This window comes from Monopterus albus, unplaced genomic scaffold (genome assembly GCF_001952655.1).
Source record: "Monopterus albus unplaced genomic scaffold, M_albus_1.0 scaffold339.1, whole genome shotgun sequence".
Taxonomy (NCBI): domain Eukaryota; kingdom Metazoa; phylum Chordata; class Actinopteri; order Synbranchiformes; family Synbranchidae; genus Monopterus; species Monopterus albus.
Window position 1 is genome coordinate 675,117 of NW_018128219.1, and position 20,006 is coordinate 695,122.

Below are 20,006 nucleotides of genomic sequence, written 5' to 3' on the forward strand. Positions count from 1 at the left end.
GAGATCCGCGAAGTATTCCTTCCACCGTCCGACAATGTCCACAGTTGAGGGCAACAGCTGCCCACCTCCCCTGTAAACAGTTTTGGCAGGGCACTGCTTCCCCCTCCTGAGGCGCCGGACGGTTTGCCAGAATCTCTTCGAGGCCGACCGATGGTCCTTCTCCATGGCCTCACTGAACTCTTCCCAGACCCGAGTTTTTGCCATCGCAACCGCCTGGGCTGCAGCCCGCTTGGCCTGCCGGTACCCGTCAGCTGTCCCAGGAGTCACACAGGCCAACCATGCTCGAAAGGACTCATGGTGTTTGTTATGGACAAACTGTGGCTATCACAGAAGTCCAATAACAAAACACCACTCGGGTTCAGATCGGGGGGGCCGTTCCTCCCAATCACGCCCCTCCAGGTGTCAGTGTCGCTGCCCACGTGGGCGTTGAAGTCCCCCAGTAGAACAACGGAGTCCCCAGTCAGGGCCTTTTCCAGCACCCCTCCCAGGGACTCCAAGAAGGCAGTGAGAGACCTATCCCCGACCCGATGGCGCAGGGAAGCAACCCTCTCATTCACCGGGGTAAGCTGGGGAGCTATGAGCAAGCCCACACCAGCCTGCCGCCTCTCACCGCAGGCAACTCCAGAGTAGTGAAGAGTCCAGCCTCTCTCGAGGAGTAAGGTTCCAGAGCCCAAGCTGTGCATGGAGGTGAGCCCAACTATATCTAGCCGGTACTTCTCAACCTCCTGCACAAGCTTGGGCTCATTTCCCCACCAGCGAGGTGACATTCCATGTCCCCAGGGCTAGTCTCCGTGTCCAGAGATCGGGTCATCGGGGCCCCTGCCTTTGACTGCTGCCCAATCCACTGTGCACCGGCCCCTTACGGATCCTCCTGCAGGTGGTGGGCCCATGGGAGGAAGCAATCTAACATAAAGAGCAAAAAGGATTATATTCTATACTGCCATGTAAAACAGTAACAGTAACTGAAAAAACAAACGGTGACGTGGATGCAGTGGTATAGCTAATCGATGAGTTTAATAAAGTTATTGACTACATGGGATCAACGTGATCACTAATGATAAATGATTGAATGGCCTTCCACTGGCTTGTGCTGCATGTTCTGCTAAGCCATGATTAGTTACATTAAACATACACTTCAGCCCTATTTCTCACATCTTGTATTTTCAGCTAAATGTCCTGGAGCTCCACCATCTTGTCTGGTTACGGTTTCAAGACTCAACCTTTTACTGCTGAACATCATGTTTTTTGTGTCAACCAGCATTTCAAGTGCTGAAATATGTATATGCCTGTTGTATTGTTTCTCTCAGTGTATATGCTGAACTTGCTCCTCTCTGGTCATTTAATGTTTTCTCTCTTCATTGAACCTTTATATCCATTCTGTTCTGTACCAGTGTTAAACACAGAGGGAAGAAATGCTTCTGTGTCCATGGCTGTTTTTGTTACACTCAAGTTCTTTTTACAGTATGGGCCCTTTTCACATGGCATCACTTCCACTGGTCAGTGCAATCGTTTAGTTCATACAGTCTAAAGCAGATGCCAGACAATGATAATGATGTTTACCGGTCAGGCTTCCCCTTTAAGAGCTTATAGTTAACATGACTGTGGCATGGGAAACGGTGCTATCTATTTTGGGGAAGTGCAGTAATGTACATGCATCTAAGGGTAGAAAAAGTTACATTAGTTAACTTTAAAAAAAGCACCCAGTTAAACTTGCAGTGTGGTATAAGAAGCATAGAGGGAAAATATTATGTTTGCTGAGACAAGGCAAAATAAAATCCCTGTTCGTGCAAAGTTATTTCCGTCTCCCTCCTCACAACCACCTAGCCCTGGGCCGCTAAGGCTAGCTAACATAAAGTAACATAAATGCCAGAGGGCTCCCAACCTCTGTTCAGAACTGAAGGCATGCAAAGGTGATAACTGACATCTCAGTCCAAACCTGACCAAGGATGTAAGTGTGTGGATACTGAGTCAACACCATTTATTTTGTACCATTGATTAAGCACATTAACGAGTTTGCATTGTTTTCAATATTTGTACATTATTCACACAATAATAAGTGATTTTCATTTGCATAAGATTTAAATTGACCTTAGACAGAAAAATAAAACACCTGCTACCTTCATGTCACATCTGGACCACCTCACCTCAGGATAACACAAGGATGATGCATGATTCACACCGATAAAATGTAAAACAATGCCCTAAACAGGGCCGGGCTAGGACCATTGATTAAGCACATTAATGGTCATAGCCAGGAGAGTTCATCTCCCCCGTCAAAACCACCAGTGCATCCCCACAGAGACCCCCCACCATCGCACCAAGGAGACCTCCTCCTCCTCCAAAGAAGACTGACCCATCCAGCCTGACCGAGCTCAAGCCTCCACCTGCTCTAAAAGAAGCCCAGGATGTTCCAAAGGCTGGACCACCACAGCTAAGCAGACCCCCCACCCCCTAAACCCTATGGGTCTGTTCAGTCACCTGCAAACAAAGAGAAAGAAGAGTCCAAAGTTAATAAAGGCCCCATTCTTCCCAAGCCCCAGTTAAAGAGTGAGAATATGTACAAATGTAAGAGAAGAAGTCGAGGGCTGGATCCCCTCAAATGATCTGAGCAAGAAACCTTAGTGTGAGTCTGTATAACTCGTTTTATGAATGTGATTTAGATCCCTGTGCAATCTCAGCCTCAAGTGACATTGACGTGAGAAACTGAAACCAGAAAACATTCTAAATGTGTGTTTACCCAGCTGCCAGATAGCTCGGTGGTTGACACCACTGTGTTTGATATGGTAGATTGGGGTTCAATTCCCTCTCAGGGCGCACTCAGTAACCAGTGTGGGGCCCTTAACAAGGAGATGCCTTGCATCAAACCAAGCGCCCCATGTTTGTGGTCAGACCCTATCATCACTACACAAATTCATTCCATCTTTTAAACTTGTACACATTGTACATTTACCTGCAGCTCCTAAATCACCCTGTCTGCTTTTGGGTGCAAATTAAAAAATGTGTTTATTTAGGAAAGTCCAAGCTATCTACTATTTATAGCACTAAACCAGGAACTAAAGGAGAACATCCATGTCCTTTGACACAGCAGCTCATCTTTTGTGAGGATATACTGCAAAATGGTGGACTATTTATGTTGACTGTAAATTTTCATAGCATAATATTATGGTTATATAAGGACCTGAATAAATCTTAGAAGGGACTTTAGTCAACACTTCAGTGTCATAGCACAAGAATGGAACAATATATAAGTTTGATAGATTGCCTGGGACAGCTTTCACTCATAAACCATTTATTGATAGACCGCTTTGCTGTAATTCATCAGTGGGACTATGACAGTGTCCTCAAACCACTTATAGCTAGACTAATAGATAATTCAGTGAAAATAAGAAAAAAAAATCAGCCATCTCACAAATTTTCACTTTGTTATATGTAGCAAGAAACAACTATTGCTACATAGGATTAAATATTCATATTTTTTAATGAAGTTCAACAGATTTATTTGCCATTTACACAAATACAGATAGTACAGGTACATAGCAATATGTTGTGCATATCTCTGAGTCTGCATACAAATAAGTGCAATGTAAATAGAGTGCAGGAGATGAAAGCAAAGGGAAATGTACACAACTATGTTATCTACAGCTTTTACTAATGTATTTAACACACATATTTACAAACAATAAAACAATATTATTTGTAATATTTTACTATTATGGGAGTAAACAGGTGTTCCTGAGCTGATAACTCTGCCCTGTCCAGTGAGACGCAGACCACAACCTCTGGCCCTTCAGGCAGCAGAAAGGTAGTGATGGATAAAATTATAACTCACCAGTTCATTTACTTGGAATATAGTTAGCTCAAGATTACTTAAAATTGATGTTTATGTCCAGAACAGAGCAAATAGGTAATGTTCAAACCCCATGTAAATGATTGTATATCTAGATTGTTATATTAGTGGCACAGCTGTATTTTCTACTGGAGTCAGTGGGGTGTTGAACACTAGAGTTTGAATGATCCAGAGAATAATTCTTTGGGTCCAGTTTGTCCTTTAATCCCTGTTAAGTCAGCTCATGGTAGTGATTCTGTACATATGTGATTTACATTTGCATGTTGATGCCTGTCGGTGGTTCAGTTCCCCCTGGAGCCGTCCATCTGGGTTGCAGTGAAGAGATGCTCGCCACCCATGTCGTGTGTTCAGGACAACCTTTACAGATGCTGAGCATCATGGACAGGTATGAAAGTCAACTGTTTAAACCAGCACTTGTTCTGTGTATTTCATTGTTGTATTTATTGGAAGATGGAACTGCAGTCCACTGAGTAACAGCGCTATTTTTTCTCATAATCATGGAAATTAATACAGAAAATACACAGCAGTGTGTTTGAATCTAGGCAAGATGTGGAGAAACAGTCGCACAGTATTTCACCTCAGTCAAACTTTACATGATATGTTGTAAATAACTACAGTTTGGATACAGTTAAACTTTTATAGTTGTAGCAATCAAACATTCATTATTACTAAACATTCCTCTGGCACAAGTTGGAGGTGGCATCTTAGGGGAATGAGTCCAGCCAGGAAGCCTCCTCATGATGGATACCCTGACAGACCAGCAGGTGGTGCAGCTCCACCCTGCAGCACCGTCTTCAGCCGGTCACACTGGTGAGTCCTCACTGAGGAACAAGACTTTAATTCCAGACATTAGTTGGGTCTTAGAGCTGCTCTTGTAGACTGAGTGATTCAGTTGTATGGGTTTTTTTTGCTAGAAATCATTATCATCACTGAAATGATTAGTTGGTCAACAGAGAATTAATCATCTCATTATTTTTTCAAGCAAAAATGCCAAATATTCACAGTTTCTAAAATGTGAGTGGACATTTTTGTGCTTTGGACTGTGATGGGCATGTTTTACTATACTATTCCCCTGTTTTTTCTTTAAACATTTTCATCCACAAATCTGGAAAAAATAATCAGTGATTATAGATAAAACTAATGGTGATCACTTTATTCCTAATTTTATATTCTAAATAATTTTATTTAGAAAATTCTGAAATAGAAAAAAATGCTCATTTTAGTTTCTTGTGGTTGACACCACTGACTTTGGTACAGCAGGTCGGGGTTCGAGTCCATGTCAGGGTGCAGTCCATATCCAGTGTGGGCCCTTAGGCAAGGCCCTTAATGTGTAGTGAGGTACTTCACAAATAAATGCTACGGCAAAGGGGAGCCAGGGCAGGGGGGAGATATGATCCTCTCCATGATTGAAGATAAAAACATTTTCTGACAGTCTATTCTAGGGTCATGACTAAAATAAATGACTAGTAAAGATAAGATAGTGTCGTGGCTAGAGTGTGATGCTGACTAAATTAATTCAGACAAACCATCCCAATTTAAGTGATCATTTAATATTACAATTATTCTGAACAGAGTAGCAGTTGAATAGACAATCTGATAGGGAACAGAGAACAGGGACTCCTCCTGCAATGTGATAGATGAAGCATTAAATAGGAAGATTGTCAAAAGCGTCAGTCCAGTCAGTTGTTGTTGGTCATGAGTCAGTCTTTCTGTCAACCCACAGTCAGTCGTCAGTCTCCCCCCGGCCGAGTCTGTCCAAAAAGCACACAGTTTACTGTCCCACTAGCATTCTCTCTCTCTCTCCTTCTAACCCAGCTCTCCTAACCTTTTTATCTGCTCACACTTATACAGCCTTCCATGGCCTGAGCATAAGACGCAGTCCCATGCCAGCTACCCACACACACTTTCTTCCGAGCATTGTCTAAAAATGTCCAGTACATGAACTTCTAGGTCGCATTGACCTAGCGCACATTTCCTTTTTCTAAACCTGAACAGAGCACATAAGGCTGCAGCTTTCCATTCCCCATCTAAGGAGGAAGTCACTCTGGATGTTGACCCATAGGTTAAACAAGGGGGACCCAGCCCAAGATATTCTTGCTTGAGCAAGAAACAGATCAAGCTTCCGTAAACACTTCGCTCAGCCTTACATAACTATTACAAATAATATCTATATATGAAGTATATACTGTTACCTCTGGAACCTTGTTTATTTTTAGCCACTACAGTAGATAGATGAAATGTGAAAGATAAGTGAAGTGCCTCCTGAAACCAGCTAGCTGGTAACACGGAGAAAGGCTTGGGTACCTGTAATTACTGGGGGTGCTTGGGAATGTGAGTAGGTGAAGTAGGGTAGGGTGAAAGCAGCCAGCATTTCTTTTTACATTTACATTTGTGGGAGGTAGAGTGAAAAGAAAAAGAACTCTTTATTGTGTTTACTCTTTTATTTAGAGAACAAGATTGTTTTCTGTCCCACCACCACAGGAGAAGTTACTCACATGAAAAAAATCTAAGGCTAAAGGCTAAGTCTGGCAAGCCTTCAGATTTATAACAAGTTAGAGGATAAATAAGAGCATGTTCTGTATGCACATTTACTTCAGAAGAAGTCTTACTGTCATCGTCTTCCCTCCAGCTCCCCTGCATGTCGTACTCCTCTTCCAGGGTCGGTGGCTCTGAGGCGGTCAGATGCTGCAGCTCAGGACGCTTCTTCCATTCATGATACCTGAAGAGTGTAAACAGGTGGATAAGAGACAGAGGCTGCCGGTTTCTACAGCTTTAACTTAATCATGTATCCAGATGCCAAAGGACTGGAGCTGGTTCTGCTGTGTCAGTTAAAGAGACTTCAAACTGTCAAAGGATCAAAGCTTGTATTGACATCTGGGCCAGATGTTTCACCTGTCCTAAATTATTTCTTCACCTTGTGCCAGCGTGGACAAAAAGCTTTCAGATGCTCCGGTACAAATGAGACTGTATGATAAGATCAAAAGCTCCAGAAAAGCTACTAAATGGAACTTGATGAGATTGTTTTCCCAACATTATTATTAGTTGCAGACTTATTTAGAAGTCAAAATAAAACCTATCCGCCATGTTTAAACATTGATAGTAAAGAAAGGACATTCAAACCCTCAACACTAAACATATCAGGAGAGGACAATAAGAGGCAAAGTGACGGACCTCGCATGTGTAACAAGACTGATCAGGTGTTAATGTTACCTGGGCACGTGGTTTGCATTGTAAGGAACCAACACAACTTTGTGTCCCTCCAGTAGAGTCTTCTCGTTTATCTTCCTGGTTAGAAACCAGACACAAACACCAACAGGACAGATTATAACAATAAACTAAATTCAACCCTTGTACGTCCCATTACTATATTATAACAGCTGGATTACGAATCACAAGATGGAGACTGGTCTTCCCACGGATGTATTAAGGGGAAAAGGCAGGAGTCTGTATTGTGAGAACATATTTCATAACATTACAACATTCATTTATTCTATTTATTTCCCTCACTGAATGTTGCTCACCCATAGTGTTGCTTTCGTCAACGAAAATTATGACTAAATATCGTCATCAACAAACCTTTATCATGTGACGAAAACGAGACGAGATGCAACGAAAATGCTGGTCGTGTGACGATGGCTATAACTAAATGTCTAATGCAATATCGTTGACGAAAAAAACGAGACTAAATGTGGTTCACAAAATAAAAACTATGCCAAAATGTCTCTTCATTTTCGTTGACCAAAACGAGACGAAACGAAATGTTATAACGTTATTTCGTCTCGTTCAGTCGCGTTATTATTATTATTATTATTTTGCAGTATTTCTGTTTCCTGTGTCTCGCTTCAGGGGGCGCATCAGGTCGCACTGCGCAGACGCAGGCGACGTCACTTCCTTAAGCCCCACTCGCGGCATTATTTAGAAGACGACAACAAACAAAGTTAAGTTTGACACAGAGAAAAGGACCGATGGCCGGTCAGCCAGGGTTCGTCATTGGGAGAAAAAGAAGAAACTACATTTGGATACACTTTCATTACATAAAAGAACATTTTGGTTTCGTCTATACTACTAGGTACTTATACTATATTGACTGGGTTAAATAGAATTGCATTACTAAAAAGAGACTAAAATACAATTTTCATTGACTAGACTAAAATCATTTTTCATCGACTAAAACTAGACGAAAATAGTCATGGATAATTCTGACTAAAATACGACTAAAATCTCATCAGTTTTCGTCAACTAAAACTAGACTAAACTAAAAAGAGTATGAACGTGACTAAAACTAATAAAAACTAAAATGATAGCTTCACACAAAGACTAGACTAAAACTAAAATTAAAAGAGGCTGCCAAAAACAACTCTAGAGTTCACACCCTGAGAGAGAACCAAACCTTGATCTTGCTGTACTAAAGTCAGTGGTGTTAACCACCAAACTATGTTGCCAGTTCGATAGATACAGATTCAGATCTTTTACTGGTTGGTTAGTGTGATGACTTTTAATGTTAGTCATAATTATGAGATCTGGAAATCAGGATCTTGTAATAGGCTAGAATATATTGGTTGCAATTCAAGAAGACATTCATTCCATAGTCACATGAGACTGAGATTACACCCGGATCTAAATCACACTCACAGTGATGTATCGTGCGCCCTGAACTGAACCCTGACCTGAACCCTGACCTGCCATATCCTATCCACATAGGCCCACATTTAGAACTTTTACTGGTTTCTGGTTATTGGTTAACACAGCTTAGCAATGGAAAGGGGGTGCTTGGTTTGATGGAAAGCATGTCCCTGCTAAGGGCCCACATTGGATATTGACCACGCCTTGACAGGGAAGCAAACCTCGACTTGCTGTACCAGGGCACCTTGAGTGGTTAACTGAAGACTGAACAGTCCTGATCTTGAAGTACCATCCAACTACCACCCAGTAACCTGCCTCTGCACAACATGGAAGCTCCTGTGAGGCATCATAGCAGCTAAGATGAGCAGGCACATGGCTCAATATATGAGCAGCGCCCAGAAAGGAATTGGTAGTAACACCAGAGGAGCAAAGCACCAGCTACTGGTTGATAAAGTAGTCACTTGAGACTGCAAGACCAGACATACCAACCTGTGCACTGCCTGGATTGACTACAAAAAAGCCTATGACTCAATGCCTCACACATGGATCCTGGAATGCTTGGAGCTGTACAGCATCGACAGGACTCTTAAGAGCTGACTGACATCAGATTCTAAACAGCTGACTTAGGATCTACCTCATGTAATTCCACCTGTACTGTTCACATACTCAGTTTGTACATACAGTACATAATTGCACACTTACTGCTGAGTATTTGCACTCCACGGCTCTTATATAGCATATACTGTGGTTCAGTGGGTAGAGCAGTCGTCTCCCAACTGGAAGATCAGAGGTTCGAGTCTTGGTGCCTGCAGTCCACATGTTGAAGTGTCCTTGGGCAAGACACTGAACCCCCATGTTGCCCCCAATGGTTAGAGCTCTCGGTTGAGTTGGTGCCACAGATAGCTGCCTCAGTTCTGTATTGGAAACAAATTCCTTGTGTGTAACACACTTGGCCAATAAAGGTGATTATTCTCTCTGCATTATATTGTGTTCTTGTATTTTTATTGTGCTTCTTTCACTTGCTGCTTTAAAGTGCCTTAGATTTGTTTTACTGCCTATTTAGATGTTATTGCTCATCTACTTTATATCTCACTTGTATTGTGTGGCATTCATGTGGACGGCAAAGTAAAAATTTCATTGTACAGGGAAACACGTTTCCTAACTCTGCATATCACAAATAAACACTTTGACCATTGACCTTGGCCTTCATCAAGAACTCAGTGGGAATGTGGAAAACAGAGGCCAACTTCAAGCCAGTTACACAAGTCAACATCAAGCACAGTATCTACCAAGGAGATGCTCTGCCCCCGCTGTTGTTCTGCATAGGGGTGAACTTTGAAAAATGGTTAGGGACAAGTCTGATTCTAGCCTACTAGATGTGAGGAATGAAGCTCTCCTGTGGGAAATGGAGGATAGTAGGTCTCATCGCTCATCTCATCGTAGGTTGTAAGAAGCCACCAAGTTCAGTCAGGAATGGTAAAGGCCCCATGCCCTCTTATTAAAGCAGATGATGACCAACATGCTCTATTAGATGAAGTTCAAAAAGCTGTAGCTCATCAGGAAAACAACTGGCAGAGCTCAGTAAGACACTAGCTGGCCTAGCTAGCACTATAAGTGAAATGAGTAGGCATAGCTCCCAACAGGCATTTTGAGAACCCCGGCCACATCCTAAGCCACAACCAAGGTTCACATTTTGTTTTAAGTGTAGGGGCATAGGTCATATAGCCAGAAAGTGCCCACAGGCAAACCAGGGCCAGGATGATACAACAATCAGTCCACATACAGTATAAAAAAAAATTGCACCCTCTGTTGTCATGAGCCAGACCACTCGAGGGGAAGCGGTTGGCTCACTCAATGAAACTCTAGACAGAAAAGGAATTTTGGAGCAGGCGGTGGGAGAATGCAAGACTGTTGAAGTGAAAATTCAAGGTGTGGAAGGTTTAAGCCTGCTTGACACTGGTAGCCAAGTCAGTACAGGAAACACCTGTCATTGAAGGATGAAAACATTCATCCTGCACTTGAGTGGTTAAAGATCACTGCAGCCAATGGGTTAGACATTGGGCTATGTAAATGGTCTTATACTTGTACAGTGCTTTTCTATGCATTGCATGCACACTTTTACACTATTTGGCCATTTACACACAACTGGGGGTTCAGTGTCAGGACACTTTGACGTGTTGACTGGACAAACCAAGAACTGAACTGCTAATCTTCCGGTTAGGAGACAACCCATTCTACTTCCTGAGCCACAGTCGCCACCATGTAGCTATGGAGAGCTTGAGGTAGAGGCCATGGGTCTGACAATCCCAGAACGAGGACTTCTCATAATCAAAGATTCTGCCCAGTCATCCTCGGTGCTGTGTCTCATAGAGATGAACGTTATCAAAAAAACGCAACGAGCTAGGCGATGCTGAACTTCACACTACACTTCAAGGTAAAACTGAACCCCTAGCCTTCTGTACCAAAGTCAGTGGTGTTAACCACTGAGCTATCCAGCCTGTTCTGTTTGTATCTGAGTTTTACACATCACATAATTCCCAGTGCTAGACAGAATTCAGTCTATACTGGTCAGCAGAGCATTTATATCATAATGGTTAAGAAACAGGAAACTACATGTGTAGAACATTAGACCCCCTGTCCACCTATGCTCAGTGAACACCCACATCATCAGGCTGCACAGCTCCAGGTTTTAATGCAACACCTTTGTGTGACTTCACTGGAATAACTAAACTTTTCCCCCACAGGCTGAGAAATAGGCTCCTACTTATGATAAACTAAACTTGATGCGTAAAATCAGTGAAGCCTCTTTGATAGAAATATGCAGATAATGTAAACATATTAAATCAGCATCTGTTTGATGTTTTGTGATTATGGACCAAAATGTTATCTGTCAAAACAGTGTCTGCAAAAAAAGTATTCAAACACTAAAAACTCAGTTGATTGTGATGGCCTTTATTTTTATTTTTTAATAGTTGTCTTTCACACGTTATCTCACCCCTCTCCGTTCACAGTAGTCATTTGTTTTGCCACTCACTGGAATGACGGGTTAGTATCATATGAAGAAAGGAAATGTCAGGAAATGGTTGAAGTGGGAAACTTGTCCACTCTGAAAAGTAGGAGAGAGACTGATACCAACAGTGTTTTGTTTTGAGCATGATTTATTATAACAATCACTTTTAACCAGCTGAGTTCTTTATTTGAACTTATGTGATATTAATAATAACTGATTCTGTTTATATTTAGGCTCACATGTAGCTCATTGATCAGTGTCGCATCTCATATTTGTTGCAATGTGTCAAATGAAAAAGCTAAATGAAATGAAAAGGAAACTTAGATCCAGGTCAACAAACAGCTATGTACACATTGAGAAGAAGAGAAAGTGACAGCTATGGCAGAAAGAGTTATAATAGCTGTAGGTTGAGAGGTTTTGCCATTTTAAAATGATATAATACATGACAATACAAAACAGACATAATGTTGGAAATAATATTTACAGTACTAATTCAAATTTATAGGCAGTACAAAATAAAACAAAGTTAAACACACGCTGATATTGTCATAGTGACCCCCGAAACACCAAATTGAGGAAGTTTCTACATTTCTGTGGCAAGTGAAGAAGCTAGTACTGAGGAGTCAAATGTTTAGCTGCTAATGGACCAGTCAAATGGAATTTGGTGTTTTGTGTGAGTGATGGTGGGTGCTACAAAACCATGACCCTTAAACAGCAACTTAACCGCAGCTGAAACTCTTGTTTTGACTGAGCTCCAGTGGCTGAGCTTCTCAACTTGGTCAGTAAACTGTGATGAAAAGTGATATCGCCGTTTTCTCAGACAAGTTTTATACGGCCCTCTATGCTTAAATGTGTTGTGTACAAGTGTTAATCATCACAGGACAATATTTAAAACAACATCTGTGTGTAATATTTGACTGATGGTGAATACATTCTCATCAATGTAAGACATGGAAGACTTGGATATAAAACCAGTTTTATATTTTCTATGGTGGTTCAAAGAGTGTCCATGCAAACCATTCATCCAAACACATTCTAACTTCCAGTACAAGTATCATTAAAACCAAAGTGAAATGAGCTGTTTCCACCAGTTTGATATCAAGGCAATGCTCACTTTCCAGGCACTTCTGAGACCATGTGTAACCAACATTTACTTATCTGTTTCACTAGAACAGTGGAGCATAAAATGTTTCCCTGCAGTGAGCCTCCTGTTCAGCCTGGAGGCGCCTCCATCTGGTCAGCTCTATGAACTGCTGCTGAGTCTGCGACGCAGCAGAGAGGCAGGCTTGATTTCTGTGTCCTCTGTGTCACTTTCACATTGTCTCTGGAGAAAATGATCATTAAATGTGGATTCCACTCTGATGTATACACAGAAACAAATACTTACACAGTTCTATCTTATAAAGCTCTAGCCATGTCAGAGCTAGCACATATCATATCATAACTGAGACACTACCAAATACATGCCACTAGAAATCTCACTGAGACATACTAGGCTGGTGTAAAAGCCAATCTGGATCTTTTTCTTTAGTTGTCGCACAACATGGCTGGCCAGTGAGCTAAAACCAGCCACGGTGGATATAATTCTCTTCCACCATAGCTCCCACTAAGAGCATCGCGATGGTGTTTGTTCAATATTTGGACTGTTGTCGGGTTCATCTGGTAAAAACATTTGGAGTTTACCAGCCACGCTCATCCGGCGCATATTACGAAAAGTCAAAAGTTGATCTACTAACCCATGAGGTCATTTATTATTTTGTGATGCTACAGTGTTAAAATAATACATTCAAATATTTTGTAATCACTGCATTTATGATGATCTGTCAAACATACGGCGCTCTGTGGGAGCGTGCGGGCTGAGAAACGCATCACCCACTTTATCTCCACCTACAGCTGCCTTTCTCGGGATCAAACAGTCATAAAATACAAAAACAGACAATGTAAATCCCAGTGGTAACAGCAAAGTTATGTCTTTGTGAAACCTAATTATTTGAGGAAATTGTAACCTAACTGACTAGCGAGTGACAGCAGCGCCCAGTAAGGTCGGACCGACTTTACCCGCTGTCAGTAATGCCTGTATCATGAATGGTCGGGGCATCTGCAGGGTAGTCAGTATTTACCATGGTGTACGTTTGTTTTGGGTCTCACCAAACCTTCTAGTGGCTAAAAAGAAATTGGGTAGAGTAACTGTACAAGAGATTTGTTGTTAGGATTTTTTAGATAACTCGTGAAGTTTTTGTTTTTACATTCAATATGTGAGTTGAGCAAAATAACATGGTCTCACCTGTAGTGGATCTGGATCTGTAGAGGAGCTGCCCTTGTGCAGGAGTTTCAAGTGGACCAGCCGGTTACACATCCACACCATGTTGTAGGACATCTAGGGAAGGGGGCAAGTTAGCCCATGTTTGGACAATATGAGGAAGAGCTAATAAATATAAAGATAAATATGAGCTAATAAAACATGCGCGTGTGTGTAAATACATATACACACACACACAAATATGGCTTCAAGTCATTGGGCTATTCAACTGTGGAAGTGCTGTAGGACAGAAAGTATTCTTTAATCTAATCTGGGTTTTCATGGTTCTATAGCACCTCCCACAGGCAGGATGAGAACAGTTTTCTGTGAGTTAAGTGCCCTTTACCTACATCTGGTGTCGAGGTAACCACTTAGATAGAGAATATGTGGCCAGTCTATCTAGTCTAGATGCCAATTTAAAATTTTCCTGAGGTTTTCTGTGTTGTGAGCACAGGACATGAAGGATCACTCCACAGTGCAACAACCAGCCAGTAACAGACTGTATGAGCAGTTTATCAAACAGCTTTTGATCAAGCAGAACACAAACCTACAGAAATGTGACGTCTTCACCATTTTGCCCACGGTCCACTCACTGAAGTCCCCGTCATCCCTAAACCAAAGAGTGAATGTCTGCCAAGTCTACTGTTTTTGAGTGCTTGGTCAAAGGGGATTTGTTGGGTTTTTCCTATAATACTGTCAAGTCTAGGCTTTACTATGTAAAGTGCCCTGAGATGGTTGTTGTTGTGAATTGGCTCTACACAAATGTAACTGAATTGAATTGAACTGAAAAAGAATAGCAGCATCAGTCCAAACACCAGCAGCAGGTTAACACAGTCAAGCTCTCACGCACCTTGCTACGACCCACAAATACAGTTTAAAAAATGTTGGATCAGCATATATAACACTCACCTTCCATTTTCTTCGGGCGTTGAACTTCTTAAAGCTCTTCATATTGATTGAGGATCGATTCCTATTGGCCACCTGTTTGCGTGTAATGGGCTGAAACAGTCAATAGCATTTTGTCATTATAAGCAACATGCACGAACACTTGGCAGCACGACACATTAAATAAGCAGGTTTGTGAGCCTGCAAATAGTAGGCTTATATTAACCTTAATCCATGGGTGCAGCAGACACTCCTCAGCTGTCATTCTCTCACTGCAATGCACATCAGCACAGAAATAATGACAACACATCAGGAGAATAGTAACAGGCAATAATGAATACCAACATCTTTACTCATCTAAGTAAGCACACGTGCATTTTGTCACTTTTTGTTCTATAACACTATGAAACTTGAGCTTTATTTTTTAATTAAGCCCGTTGGTGGAACAAACTCCCAGCACAGTTCAGGACTGAATACTTCACCATGTACATGCACAGACTAAAGACAAAGTCTTTAAAATGTCTCTGGACTGAATTCTGCTAAACCCCGCTATCAGCTGATTCTGAATGAGCTAATGTTTGATTTAATGACGGTACCAATGACAAATACTGTACCTATAATACATACTTGGGATTTTTCACCAAGAGTTTCTGAATGAAATCTTTGGCCATTGAGCTGGTCGTGCTGAAATACTGTGCATGAAACTCATAGTTCATGGCAATGACATTCTTAAGAGTGTCTTCATTAGTGTCACCTTGGAATGGTGACAAACCACTCAATCTGAGGACAGAGTACACAGGAAGAGTGAGAATACAATATGTCCACATCTCAATGCATTCATACAAAAGAAGCTTTTACTGATTCCACCTCTGACAGAAGCTTCACAGTTTAAAGGTCCATATCTCTAAAGAGAAAGTAGAGGAGAAGTTCAATTTAAAGCTGAAGGTCTTGATACACATAACAGAATAGGAGCTACAAAGCAGCTGTGGTTGAATTTACACAGTATTAAACAGTGTGAGACAGCAGAGCTTTCCACATGAGCCTTATGATCCCTAAATGTTCACAGCAACATACTGTACATGCCTACAAGTACTCACATGCCATGCAGCAGACAAACCTTTACAACTTACAATATGTAGGTATTAACTCCAATGCTCCTAGAGGGGAAAGAAACAAGACGCAGGCAGTCAAGTGGTGTGGTTTAAACCTTTTCACTACTGCATGACAAACAAGAGACAAATACAGTATTTAACAGCATCAGTCATTCAGTACAACTGGTAGATTCCATTGCTCTGTTATTTGGTTGTTGGCTACAAACGCCAACAGTCCTGACAGATGGAGCGAACAGGGCCAAGAACCGGCCCCAACATGCCACTACACTAACTGAAGAATGTACTCTCTCCTGTGTAGGAAAGGAGCGGTGAAGGGATACCGACACTCGTCCACAAATTCTTAGACATACTGAGTGGATGTGTGTGTAATCATGTATTATAGCACGTTCGGTTGTAGATGCAAAAGCATGCAGTCTACTGCAAAATATATTCTGTGAATGAATGCTCACCACATATCTGCTGCTGTGCTCAGAGGTTCATTGTTGATCACCTCAGGGGCTGAAAGAGAGAGAAGACAGAGTTTAGGGTTGGTGGGGTAGGGCGGGCCAACTCCTGGTCCCCAGGAGCCAGGCAGCTCTGAAGCCATTATTCTAAGGAATATGGAGACACACCATGTCCAAGACATCAAAATACTGTTCCTCCTTCCTAACTGAAATGTATGTATGCAAACCCAGTATGTATAGTTTAAAAGGTTTTTAAGACTGTTTAGCCTAGCTTTCTTATTAGTTTGATGTATTACAACTTTACAAATCCTTGAAGAAATTAAGAATTTTTTTTGTATTTTGAAGAAAGTAATACACCAGTACAATACTATAAATTACATTTAACTACCAGAAATATCACTGCATCAGTTATTGTGTTGAGTAGCCTTAAATTCTCTACTCTAAACTGTTTCATGGCGCTAACATGACATATCGTAACCCATGTCTGTATTGAAGCATTAGCGATAAAAGCATCAGGGCCATGTAACGTGTGTCTAGGCTCCACAAAAGTATATAGAAAAGACAGACATGGACAGCAGCAGTGAGGAGACAGGACGCTGAGCCCAGAGACTCCTCAGCTGTCTGCAGCTGTCATGAGAAGACTGGGACAGAACTGGACAGACAGTGTGATCCCAGTAGCTTTTACAGTTCCAGACCATGTGTGCACAGTTAGTGCCACTGGCAAAGTCTTTCTATAAGCTATAAAGGCACCTCTGAGTCATTTCTTGATGAAGTTGCACACAACTGTAAAACTGGTTTATCAGAATATATAACTGTTAAAGTGCAACTCTGCACATTTGCAATACATACTGTGTGTAAATATAGCATGTAAATAAAGTGAAATGAGTAAAATACCAACATTTCATTAGAAGTGTAATTAAAAAAAGAATTGTGTAGTCTGTATTGAATCTTTTCACTTTCATGCTTTGTTGTAATTTTGTATTATGACAGCGATTTTATAACGCAGAGGGGAGACAGGATCATTACTTTTTAATAATTATGAAATGTACCTTGTATATTATATAAATATTTTGTTATAATCTGCAAAACATGAAGTGTTTTAATATGAAATCTGCAATTTTAATTTAACCAAACATCCTGTATCATAAATACATCTCTGGAGTTTGTAACAAACCAAACAGCTGGACAATCAGCTGTAAAGTCAGAGTTATGATGATTTTGGTGTCGATAGACCACCTGTCCTCATACACACAATATATTAGGAGGCACAGCCTTGCCCCTGACAACATGGTGGGTGTGGTGACATATTGCCGTAATAAACAAAAATGGTTCATTTGGCATCTAAGGTCACACTAAGAGGAAGAGATTAGTTTCAAATGTACAAATTACTAATTGGAAGCCGTGGTGGTGACACTGAACTCACTGGAATGCAGTATAGTTCATTTGTAGCCTAAGAATAGCCTTTTACTCCTGGCTTCAAACATCATAAAAGTGGTGTTAACCCATGAAGATGATCTTGCTGGAAAACATATGTCTTTAGATTTTGCTTATCACACAGCTTATTTTCCACAACAATCCAAAAGCCTATGAAAATATATCCCACTGGCTTGTTGTTAAGGGAACCAGGGTGATGCTAACTTCCAGGGTGGCCTACAAAAATACATCATCAGCACTCTATTAACCGATGACATAGGGACTAAAATGGCCACATACCTCAGATTCCTTTACTTTTTATGAATTAAACAAAAGCAAAGCACTTTTCTTCATACTTACAGGGATTAAATGCCTTCAATTCATTACAAAATGCAACTACATACCTAGAGGGACAAATACAGTATATCACAGGGTGGCTACACAAGATTGATGATGACAGCTTTTTCCTGCTCTTGCTGCAACTCAAAATCGTATTTGTGGCTCTTTGGTTCAGTTATTCCTGCATGTTTATGCAGAATTTAATAAGACATAAAGAAAAACGTGTCAAAAGAAGGACTCACCAATGTACTGAGGTGTGCCGCTTGTGCTCCTGTACTCCTCACCTTGATGGAAAAGGTGAGCCAGGCCAAAGTCGATCAGTTTGATGTTGGGGTGTGGTGACACGTTGTCTGACAGCATGACGTTCTCTGGCTGGACAAAGCGAATAATAACGTTGTGTGGAAGCATACACTCACTGGGCACTTTATAATGTCCACCTGTACAACTGTATGCACTTCAGTACAACACTGCTCTTTAACATCTGTGTTTATGAAGCTATACATTCAGTCATATTCTTATTATTGAGGTCATAGTTAAAGGTGGTGTACTGGACTATATTTTATTTAGAGGCCTTACTCTGACCCTCTCATGTATGTAGCTGGGAAGGACAGAAATATAGAAACACCTCTCAGTTTACTGTTACCTTGAGGTCAAAGTGGGCAATGTTCTTGCTGTGCATGAATGACAGTCCCTGCAGGATCTGCTTCATGAACTCAATGGCCTCACTCTCCAGCAGGTTATCCTTTTGAGCAATGAAGTCAAACAGCTCCCCTCCACTAACACTGAAATGTCAAACAGAAGTGTGTGTTATAATGATGTTTTTTTAGTTTGTCCACCCCGTACAGAACATGAACATACTGTAACGATTCTCCAGAGCTGTCACGTAGTGAGCACGTGTCAAAAGGAGGGCAGAGGGAATTTCTGCAGACCCCTCACACCCTGGACACAAACTGTTTGGACTCCTCCCCTCTGGACGGCGCTACAGGTCACTGTACGCCTAGACAACCAGACACAAGGACAGTTTTTCACCCCGGGGCGTCGCTCTGATGGACACAACCCATGACTGGACACAACCCATTACTGGACACAGCAATCACTCCAGTACAATAAACTGTAACTATGACTATTGTATCAGTCTGAATGCTCCTCTGCCATAATGTATATACACTATATTTTATAGATGCTCTTATTTGAATGTACACATTGTTTATTATTTTGCGTAGTTTTTATTTTTTGTTTTGTTTTCATTGTTATTTTCCATTTCCTGTTGCCTACAAACTCATTGAGAGCCTCTGTACCAGAGTGAATTTCAAACATACTCGGCCACTGAAGATGATTGGAACGTTTTGACGGACTGCTGTTTCCTGCGGTAAACCGTACTCATTTTACTTACTACTTGCTACTTTAGGTCGGCTAGTTTTGATTTGATTTATTTGATTTGATTTATTATTTCAAGCATGTAAAAACAGTTGATATGACAACACACAATTTTACACATAATCCAATATCAATTTGCATATATCTAGTACATGCTTGAATGGAGTAGGAAGAAGTCAGACTTATCCAGTCCTACCCCATAACATCATCTTACCATCATTGGTTTGCAAGCAGTAAATAATTCACTTCTACCCACACACATATTATACTAAAAAAAAAGATTTTAACAGTGTTAACATTCTTACATCACACAAGTAGTATACTAAAGAATTATTACAAAATGTACACCACACCCACAATTGTCCATGTAATTAATCATTGAACCTGTTCTTGCATATATCTTGATTGACACATACCTTTATATTTAAGTTTAAACTCATCAATTCTATTACTATTTTTTATGTCTACACTTAAATTATTCCATAGTTTTACCCCACTTATGGAAATACAAAATCTTTTTTTGGTTGTACGTGTAGCATGAATTTTTAAATTTAACTGACCCCTTAAATTGTATCCCCCTTCCCTTTCATTAAATAGTTTTTGAATTCCACCAGGTAATAAATTGCTCCTGGCTTTATACATAAACACTGCAGTCTTA

The 20,006-nt window shown here is 41.0% G+C and overlaps 2 protein-coding genes and 1 long non-coding RNA gene across 8 annotated transcripts in view; 1 reads left to right on the forward strand and 2 right to left on the reverse strand.

Moving 5' to 3' along the window:
• LOC109974565 (tropomyosin alpha-3 chain-like) overlaps positions 1-4,605 on the forward strand; it is a 56,242-nt gene extending 51,637 nt beyond the window's left edge. The window contains exons 12-13 of one of the 3 annotated variants that reach the window (XR_002276981.1): positions 4,133-4,232; positions 4,538-4,605. Coding sequence is in view for 1 of the 3 variants with exons in the window: in XM_020624805.1 (XP_020480461.1) it covers positions 1,168-1,171 (4 nt within the window). In the remaining 2 variants the exon portion in view is untranslated. Of the gene's footprint in view, positions 1-1,167; positions 2,473-3,726; positions 3,803-4,132; positions 4,233-4,537 lie in introns of those variants that run through there. The other 2 variants (XR_002276982.1, XM_020624805.1) reach the window with 2 other exon arrangements.
• On the reverse strand, positions 4,593-7,588 carry LOC109974566 (uncharacterized). 2 transcript variants are annotated; one of them, XR_002276983.1, is made up of 3 exons: positions 7,058-7,588; positions 6,457-6,566; positions 4,593-4,681 (listed from the first exon to the last, which is right to left on the reverse strand). It is a non-coding gene; the product is annotated as an uncharacterized LOC109974566 (long non-coding RNA). The 2 variants fall into 2 exon arrangements; XR_002276984.1 differs by lacking the exon at positions 4,593-4,681 and having other exon boundaries at positions 6,031-6,566; positions 7,058-7,132; positions 7,424-7,588.
• A 3,999-nt stretch (positions 7,589-11,587) lies between these two features.
• Positions 11,588-20,006, reverse strand: part of LOC109974564 (death-associated protein kinase 2) — a 27,301-nt gene continuing 18,882 nt past the window's right edge. For 2 of the 3 annotated variants that reach the window (XM_020624803.1, XM_020624802.1), the window contains exons 4-12: positions 18,615-18,753; positions 18,214-18,343; positions 16,226-16,274; positions 15,795-15,821; positions 15,292-15,444; positions 14,891-14,936; positions 14,689-14,778; positions 13,765-13,857; positions 11,588-12,804 (exon numbers count right to left, since the gene is read on the reverse strand). In XM_020624803.1, coding sequence (XP_020480459.1) covers positions 12,724-12,804; positions 13,765-13,857; positions 14,689-14,778; positions 14,891-14,936; positions 15,292-15,444; positions 15,795-15,821; positions 16,226-16,274; positions 18,214-18,343; positions 18,615-18,753 — 808 coding nt within the window. In that variant the 3' untranslated portion in view covers positions 11,588-12,723. The remainder of the gene's footprint in view (positions 12,805-13,764; positions 13,858-14,688; positions 14,779-14,890; positions 14,937-15,291; positions 15,445-15,794; positions 15,822-16,225; positions 16,275-18,213; positions 18,344-18,614; positions 18,754-20,006) is intronic. The other variant, XM_020624804.1, reaches the window with a different exon arrangement.